The sequence below is a fragment of the Pseudorasbora parva genome, chromosome 15 (genome assembly GCF_024679245.1).
Source record: "Pseudorasbora parva isolate DD20220531a chromosome 15, ASM2467924v1, whole genome shotgun sequence".
Lineage (NCBI taxonomy): Eukaryota > Metazoa > Chordata > Actinopteri > Cypriniformes > Gobionidae > Pseudorasbora > Pseudorasbora parva.
This window is the reverse complement of record NC_090186.1, coordinates 39,872,435-39,881,989: the sequence shown is the minus strand read 5'-3', so window position 1 is coordinate 39,881,989 and position 9,555 is coordinate 39,872,435. Positions and strand designations below refer to the sequence as shown.

Below are 9,555 nucleotides of genomic sequence, written 5' to 3'. Positions count from 1 at the left end.
TGAGATCTGTGTCTTTTGTTCAGGATGATCCCAATATAAAATAATGTTTATTTAATTTCTGGGACCAGGTTGAGATGGCCTAAATAATCATAATTAATGACTTAAAGTGCAATTTAAATATATTTCTAATAAATACAAAAAATAAGAAACAGTTCATTAAAGTAAAGTGACCCAATTTCTAAAATAAAATTTGGGGATATTTCTTTGTTCAGTGGACAAAATATTATTTGTTTTCGATAAGGGTGTGTGATTTACATTGTGGAGCAAAAACAAGGTTTTCAGCAAAAATTCTAAAACTTTAAATACAGGATCATTCCCGGTATAATGTTAGAGCAAGTTGACCTTGTAAGGGCACTAGAAGTGGCATTTAAATGTTTCATGTTGAAATACTCTTTTATCTTACACAGGTGAGGGGCCTTTGATGTTTAATGTCATTCTGCAGCTGTGGCCGTGTCCATTAATATTTAACGTTCTGCAGGTGAGCACTTTCTATTGGTTCTCCCACGCTGTACATAAAAACAGCAACGGAATATCACCAGCAAGCCTGCTCCTATGTACTCTAAAGGTTGTGCCTCAAACAACAGTGAGCTGCTGACATTCTGAGGTCATATAATGGGGCTTATAATGCCCAGAAATGCTGCCTAGCTCTCTGTACACACATTGCTGCAAACGAGAGCAGACGAAGGGAAACTATAACCAACCTTTCCCGACATCATTTTATATAAACAGGAAAACTGTGATGCTTTTGTTGTACTTTGACAGTACACGTTTTGATGTTTGACAGTCTACACACTACTATAAAGTTCTGCCTAAGGCTATTTGCTTCTCTGTTTTGGTGTCATTACAACTGGAAGATATGCACACTATGCCAGGTCATATTTATGCGGTTATTCCTGTTATGCAGCACATTATTATGTCCCAGTATGTCGCAATATGTTGAATGAAAATACTGTAGTTAGTAAAGATGTAAACTGTAGGATAAAAGAAAACTAATAGGCCTACTGAGCTTCTTTCAATGTTTCAGCCCTTGACTCTGTAGTGAACTAGTCTGCTGATCTACAATGCCATCTAGTGCTCCGTATGGAATGAGCATTTAATTTTTTTGTCATAATATTCTGCAATAGCAGTGCAGTAAAGCATGTTCTCTATATATGCTAATTGTATTTGAGCTATGCAAACCCATAAGGCTACAAGCCATACCAAAATTAATACAACAATGCTTATCTTCACGTAAACTAACACAACGAAAACACAAAACTAATTGAAGGGAAAAGTACATGTATTAAAATGACTATGAATTAATGAATTCAGATATTATTTAGTTTCAATTGTTAATATAACCCTAATATTGTAAAAGTCAGGATAAGATGAGTTGTAAGACAATTGCAATGTTACGTAACGCGCGTTTATGCGCGTGTATGGGAGTTGCAGTTTATTTGTGTTCGATTCTCTTTAAAGGAGGTTCGGTTCAGTGGGGTCGCAGAACTCAAAATCCCATAATGCCACGCTTAAGGACGTACGCCCACGCTTAATAAACGCAAAATGACAGTAATCCCCCGCTGCCATAGTGACAGAGCGCGAGAGAAGCTAGCAGATAAGCGAAAATAGATTTTAGTGTTTATCAGTTCATTAAACATCAGAAGTAATGGACAATTCCGGGAAAGAAAAGGAGGCAATTCAGCTTATGGCTGACGCCGATAAGAAAGTCAAGTCTTCCGGCTCTTTTTTAGGAGGAATGTTTGGGTAAGCTTAAACAGATGCTTCCTTATTTATCCGATCAGTCTGCTAACGTTAGTCCCTTAAAATATCATATAGTCAATATGATCATGTTGCCAAGCTTTGTTTTTTAGGTTTACCAGTGAACACTGAGTGTTTATTGCATGTAGTTTAAAAAATACATATATAACGTTACATTTTATTGTAAAACGGACCCAAGCTGTTACAGGCCGCTTTTGCGCATCAATCGATATAAAAAGCCTTGTTTATTTTAAAGTATAGTTGAATTTCTTTGCAGTAATCATAATGACTTAACAATAAATCAAATAATGATAATGATGATTTATGTGGTTTCATGACTGGTCCAGTAAGTTAAGCGTTTTGGGTTTGGCGCATCAGTGGCGCAGTGGCTGCGGTATTTACATACATTTGCATGTTTTTATGCCTCTATAATAATACAAAAAAACAGCATAATGGCCAAAAAGATTATATTTAATTATTAATGTATTCGAGTAGAATACTGAATAAAAACACGTGTGTATTTATACATGCATACATGCATACTCACACAATATATGAAGAACAAACAGAATAATATAAGTGATCTATCTATCTATCTATCTATCTATCTGTGTATGTGTGTATGTATGTATGTATGCGTGTGTGTGTAATGATTAGTTTTTTACATTTCTCAAGAACGGCTGATTAAATATGAGATGTTTTATTGATATCCCAACCATATAAGCACATATTCAGAGTTATTTATAGTAAACAAGCTCTGACCTAATAACTTGTGAAATGGATTTAATTCAAATGGGTTTGATTAATATGAAATGAGGCATTTCAAAAACTGACCCAATTGAATTATTCCCACCAGGACACAAGTTATCTAGGCCTTTCTGTTTATTACCAGCTATACTTTTCTGACTTAACCCAATAGTATACTGTTAAATTTGACTTCTAAATTTAAAGCATTTAACTTCTGGCTATTAGGGAAACATTATAATTTATGCATTAATATATTCAAATGGACAAAAAGGCAACTGAATTTTCTCACATCTTTTAGGGGAAATCAGAAAGTGGAAGAGGCTTGTGAGATGTACGCCAGAGCGGCCAACATGTTCAAAATGGCCAAAAACTGGAGTGGTATGAGCTTTTTAGTGGTGCAGGAATTACATTCACCTTTAACAATATTGTATTATATAATGCTTAAAATATTATTATGTAACACCCATTTAAATGGTTTGAATGTTCTCTAACCAATTAATATATCTGAATGATTATCTCAGTGTAGTAGTGTTATCTTGAATATTAAAACGGCTTTGTTTGTAATTTACATAATGTATTATATGTTTATATTATATATTCATATTGCACTGAGGAGGTTTGTGTGTTTGTATCCAGCTGCAGGCAATGCTTTCTGTCAGGCGGCCAGACTTCACATGCAGCTTCAGAATAAGCACGATTCGGCCACCAGCTACGTCGATGCGGGAAACGCCTTCAAGAAGGCAGATCCACATGGTGAGGAGGACGCCGATGATAATTCCCATTTTCATGACAATCACACAGCTGATTTATTATGAGTGAGCATGCAATGATTAATGATGCAGCTCATAATACTAAATTTGTTCTTAAACCAAACCTTTAAAAAAAAAAATCTAAATTAACTAAATAAAAGTCAATACATCAATACTTATATATATGTATATAAATGTGTGTATATATATATATATATATATATATATATATATATATATATATATATATATATATATATATATATATATATATATATATATATGTGTGTGTGTATTCAAACTTTCGATCGATACTGTACTCAGTTTAAAGACTAAATCACAGAATAGAAAAAAAGTGCCCTGAGAATTCAATAAAATGTTTGTTGTACATTTTTTAGAATTTTTGTTTCCATATCATTGATAATAAGTCTGACTGTCTAACTCTTCCTCCTCCTTCTCTTTAATGCTTGCGATTAGAGGCTATCAAGTGCTTAAACGCATCCATTGATATTTACACAGACATGGTAAGATGTTTTTATAGCAATCGAAATCATAGTTTCATATAATTTTCAGTCAGGCTGTTCCATTTGTGCTCTGTGTTTCATCTGGGGGCATTTTAAACAGCAATTCACTTTTCAGCTTTCAGCAATCCACCAAATATTACAGGAGAAACTCCCACAAAGCATTTGATCAGAATAATACACTGTAAAGCATTCCAGTTCCTTCCAAATCTAGGAGGAATTTCATGAAGTCACTATAGCCCCTTTCACACAGAGATTCCGGAAAATACTCAGAAAATGTGTTTGATTTTGGTCCATTCACTAGCGGTGATTTTCTGCCTGCGTTCATTCACACACATCCCCTAAAGACACGTGACATCTGGATGTGATGCGTAATGTCTCCGCAGTGTCTTAAGTTTGCATATGAACTAATATTTCTTTTTCCAGAATCCACGCTTGAACATTTTTCTAATTTGATTATAAACAAGTGCATCGCGTACCGGTCCTCTAAACTGGTGAACTATATCAGCTTCAGCGTCATCACTACAACACACTCCTTACGGCATTGGTCCTGCCTTTTGTTCAGACAGGGCACGTTCCTGGACTGATCATGTTTGACATGTTTGCATTCACACGGAAGGCACTCAAGCAATTCTATGGCAATTTTCTAGGATCAACGCTCTGTGTGAAAGGGGCTTAGATGAGCCTTATAATCCACAAATCATGTAGATGTGCAAATAGATTACAAAAGCTTGATGGATACTGAATGAAATATTCAATTGATATTCAGTTTATAATGTCTCTGTTCTGTCCTCAGGGAAGATTCACCATCGCAGCCAAGCATCATATCACAATCGCTGAGGTGTATGAGTCAGAGCTGGTGGACATTGAGAAGGTACAAAAATGTCATTTTGTGTAACCTGAAGATGCATCTTATTTATGTAGCATATACTGAAATTGTAGAATGATGTTGGACAGCTATGTTCTGTCGGACACTGAAATTTCTCATTTAAAGGGACAGTTCAACCAAAAATGAAAGTTAGTCAATTCTAGGTGTATATGAAATGCTTCATTCAGGCCAGTGCAATCAGTTATATAAAAAAAAAATTGCTGGCTCTTTCAAGCTTCATAATGGCAGTGAATGGCAGCCCAAAATACTGCAATAATTTGGTCTTTTGGCTGACCAAAATAGTGCATTCATCCATTATAAAATAATCCACACAGCTCCGGGGGGTTAATAAAGGCCTTCTGGAGCGAATCGGTGGGTTTTTGTAAGAAAAAAATATCCATATTTAACACATTATAAAGTAAAATACCGATCTTCCACCTGACTGCCTTCCGTATTCAACTTACGAGAAAAGCATAACTAGCTGGAGTTGACAATGATGTTAGACGTAGCATAAGCGTTTTGAACTGCGAGAGGTGTTACAATTTCTGCGTAAGTTGAATACGGAAGGCGGTATACCTGAAGCTAGATATTTTACTTTATCATTTTAAAATAGTTTACACACATTCATACAGACACCCATAAATTCACTTCTTCAGAAACAAATGAACCCCCTGGAGCCGTGTGGATTACTTTTATAATGGATGGATGCATTTATTTTGGTCTTTTTTGGGCTGTCATTTACTGCCATTATAAAGCTTGAAAGAGACAGGATATTTTTAATATAACTCTGATTATATTAAAGAAGAATGTCACATATACCTAGGATGGCTTGAGAGTGAGTAAATCATGGGCTAATTTTCACTTTTGGGTGAACTATCCGTTTAAGATGACTCTGTTTGTGGTTGTCCAAAGGCGATTGCACATTATGAACAAGCTGCTGACTATTACAAAGGAGAGGAATCAAACAGGTAAGTCAGCTTTGTTTTTCCCATTAGTTTCTAAAGAGATGTTTTATGATGAATGCATTTTGAATGTTAGTTTAAGCTTTGATATGGTCCATTTGCCAAATTTACAGCTCTGCAAACAAGTGTCTGCTAAAGGTGGCTTCATACAGCGCTCAGTTAGAGCAGTACCCGAAAGCAATAGAGATTTATGAGCAGGTACGCCATCTGTCGATCTCCTGCATTCTTCCAGCATTACTCAGTCACTCTCCAGCAGTTGCTAAATCACTCGTGTGTGTGTGTGTGTGTGTGTGTGTGTGTGTGTGTGTGTGTGTGTGTGTGTGTGTGTGTGTGTGTGTGTGTGTGTGTGTGTGTGTGTGTGTGTGTGTGTGTGTATGTGTGCGTGTGTGCGTGTATGCATGTGAGAACAGGTTGGATCCAACACCATGGACAATCCTCTTCTGAAATACAGCGCCAAAGAATACTTCTTCAAAGCTGCTTTGTGTCACTTCATCGTGGACGAGCTTAACGCAAAGGTCTGTTCTAGATTGCGGATGCGCGGACAGTTATGGAGAACCGATATAGATTATATGTATAATTTCTTTTCTGTTGTAGCTCGCTATTGAAAAGTATGAAGAGATGTTTCCAGCCTTCTCAGATTCAAGAGAATGCAAGCTTCTGAAGGTTTGTGATTTATAGAGTTTGTGAAGTATGTGAAAGGATTTCTTCCCTTTAAATTGTTGTAATGTCTCTGTTGAATTTTTTTAATGATAGATTTAAATGTAATCTTTAATTTATTAGAGGGTGGCTGGGCAATGTTTTTCATAAAAACTTTTTGTTATACTACAGGAACTCATTACAGGTTAAGGTAGCTGTATTACTATTATCAATTATTATTGTTTTAATAATGATGTCTATTAACGGAAGACATTATAAATGTTTGTGTGTACGAAACGGCCTGTTCTTTTATTTTACACAGCCAATGCAACCATTTATGATGGATGCAAAGAATCATTTATGATTGTGTTTTTGTTTTTTTTACATATTAGGCCATCAATTTTTTATTCTGGTTATATTAGTAACATTCAAAAATGAAACTCTTATTCAAACTATACTTTTAAACAAATAAAAAATATCTCTCTTTTTCATAGAGAAAGCGAGCAAAGAACGTTCCCGATCACTGAAGTGAATGAGCTGTTGACATCAAGTTTTGCACTTTCAAAAATGAATATTAATTGTTGTGTAATTATAAGAGGTTTTGTCCTTACAGAAACTTCTAGAGGCTCATGAGGAGCAAAACGCAGAGGCTTTCACAGAAGCGGTAAGACTTTCACTGTCAGCATCTTTTAAAATAAAACCCACGTTAAAGGTGCACTATGTTAGCCTAGAGATCTAGACGCACCCTAGCGGCGGCAAACCTAATCTGCCCGCGAGTTTCGTCTAGCAACTCTCAATAACCTTCTGAGCTGTAAACGCCAAACTCTTGTCGGGCCAATCACATCGTGTATAAACTCAGTGGGCGGGGCCATAATGACGGCCGAGTTGCATTTGCGTGCTTCTAGTAAACACAGAAACTGGCGAACAGCGGTCTTTCGAATCAGCTCTGACCGCGACTCTGGAAGACTTGGAGTTAAGCTTTTCTCTGAGAAAAGAACAAAGAACGGCACTGAAGTCATTCTTAAAAAGGGAAGATGTGTTCAGAGTTTAGCCGACTGGATACGTCGAATGTTTAATCTGTCAACAAGCTCTGCTTCACCTTCGTTGCTCTGGTTGGTGTAGCGCTATCCTATCGCGTGCAGAGGGAGTTTGAAAGACAACCGTTTATCCCGCCCCTCGGATTGAGCTGTCAATGGTGAGTTTCCAGACCAAAAATCTTGATGTGGGTCTGGCTTGTCAGGCTAGCACTATGTAGGATTTTGCAGTAAAATATCCAAAAACCACCAGGCCAGGGTTATATATTTTATTCAGCTGAGTTCTTACATTATCCCAAATGTTTCCAACTATTTGTAAATTGTGAGAAAATTGCTATTTTAACCAAGAAGCCGGAACATCTGAGGGAGTCCCCTGTCAAATGTGTCATATCTGCGTTACCCTCGGTTTCCGGTTTTATTTAGCAGAAGTGCTTTACTCTTAGCAGTGTGAACAAGTGTCACAGCAGCCGCTGATCAAACGCACAGAGTGACGTCATAACATCATTTTAAACACACATAAATGTATCTAATATGATAAACAGTGATGCGTTACCTCATACTCATGACCGGAAAAGCGGACATGGCGCCGGTGAATGTGTCCCGTCATAATAAGAGTCCCGTTGCTTGCAAGTTGTGTGTTGTTCAACAATCGCTCCAGCGGCCTTGCTCAGCTCCTCAACACTCGGCCCTGCTTCGCTTCATACTACAGTAACGTTAACAACCGTATCCATGAACATGATTTCTGCCCATATCCTAACGTTAAAATACTTAATATTTCAACCAATGGCATAAGTCTGTGTTCATTTGTCCACAGTTCCTCCATATGATAAGAGCTTTTCTCTCCATCTTGTAGGTGAAGGAGTTTGACTCCATCTCACGCTTGGACCAGTGGCACACCACCATGCTTCTGCGGATCAAGAAGACCATTCAGGGCGACGAGGAGGGCGACCTAAAATGATCTGGACCACCCTCTGCATGGCACACTCTTTCCCCACTTCCATTTCACATCAGTTTTGTGCAATGGCCAAGTCCAGGTTTCCCAAAACAGTATGTCAAAATGTATTGCTACAACATTTCTAGAGAATATACTTATAAGCCTGTACTGTTAACATTGATATCCAGTTATATATTATAGCACATATCAAAATTTAGCACAGCAGTTCAAAGATCTGCTCTGGTTTCCCTGTTGCGTTACGAGGGTATTTCTGGAAACACGGGCCGCTTCAGGAGATTGTAGGATACGATGGGAATTTGAGATAGTCCTCGGGTTCTTTTGCAACAGTCACTGAATTGCAACGTGCTAGAGCTGCATGAATTGTACAGATGTAATTATTGAGTCAGTGCTGCAGGATTGTGTATTATGAATTAATCCACAGTGCTGCGGGATTCATAGCATTTAGACATTGACTTTTATGTTGATTTTGTAGTCTGCTCACACTAGTTGGCATGCAGGCCTCGAACTGCAGCTGTCGCCCATGTTTAATTCTAATCAGACATTCATGCAGTGCTGAGAATGTCAGTTTCCCATAATCCACCATTTTGAATGTGTGTCATAACTAATTGTTTTTTTTCCTTCTTTTTTTAATCCACTCTTTGAAATTCTTCTTTAGGATTGTTTTCTTAAATGTATATTTATTTAATTTAATTATTATCTGAAATATTATTAGTCTAAATATTATAAATATATTATTACTCTAATAATATTAGTCAAAATAAATCCATTGAACTATATATTTTTACAGCATCTAAGTTACATCAGCATTTCCATCAACAGAAATTGATGCGTTTGTAAAATCCTTGTATAACCTTTATTAACATGCTCTACGTGTGTGTCGTGTTGTGAATGCAAAGCTCTTGTACACTCTCCACTCCTGTGGTCTTTAGCAGCGCATGTCATTCTGTGTTTCACGTGTCGTGACGTCTGTGTTTTACCATATTCTAGAGTTTTTAAGAAGCCATGAAGACGTACCAAACCACGTACTTTCCCACAGAGCAACTGATGTCTTTACTGAATGTCTGTGAGAATGTACAAAAATAAAACTCAACACTGAAATGGCTACATGATTCAGTTCTATCAGTGGTGTTCGCTAAGCGGCATTCTCAGAGCGGCATTTTGACGAGTAAAGGCCGGTTCAAAGCTGAATTTTCAGGATCATTACAACAGTCTTCAGTGTCACATGATCCTTCAGAAATCATTCTAATATGATTTGCTGCTCAAAAAACATTATTATTTATATCACTGAATTGAATTACATTTTTTTTTTTACATTTTAAATGTCTTTACTGTCACTTTTTACACAC

General features: G+C 36.9%; 1 protein-coding gene across 1 annotated transcript; it reads left to right on the top strand.

Moving 5' to 3' along the window:
* Positions 1 to 1,532: 1,532 nt before the first annotated feature.
* napbb (N-ethylmaleimide-sensitive factor attachment protein, beta b) lies at positions 1,533 to 9,311 on the top strand. Its single transcript, XM_067418066.1, has 11 exons — positions 1,533 to 1,743; positions 2,783 to 2,862; positions 3,121 to 3,237; positions 3,711 to 3,757; positions 4,551 to 4,628; positions 5,535 to 5,590; positions 5,698 to 5,782; positions 5,995 to 6,099; positions 6,179 to 6,247; positions 6,834 to 6,884; positions 8,108 to 9,311. Exons 1-11 carry the CDS (start codon positions 1,646 to 1,648, stop codon positions 8,210 to 8,212), a joined length of 891 nt encoding a protein of 296 aa, XP_067274167.1. The 5' UTR covers positions 1,533 to 1,645; the 3' UTR covers positions 8,213 to 9,311.
* The last annotated feature ends 244 nt before the right edge of the window (positions 9,312 to 9,555 follow it).

What these genes read in the sequence shown, in the direction of transcription:
- napbb (XM_067418066.1), top strand. Translation starts at nt 1,646, where the DNA reads ATGGACAATTCCGGGAAAGAAAAGGAGGCAATTCAGCTTATGGCTGAC. An exon ending in AGCTGGTGGACATTGAGAAG is followed by an intron (nt 4,629 to 5,534) that starts GTACAAAAATGT and finishes GGTTGTCCAAAG; the next exon opens with GCGATTGCACATTATGAACA. An exon ending in AAAGGAGAGGAATCAAACAG is followed by an intron (nt 5,591 to 5,697) that starts GTAAGTCAGCTT and finishes CCAAATTTACAG; the next exon opens with CTCTGCAAACAAGTGTCTGC.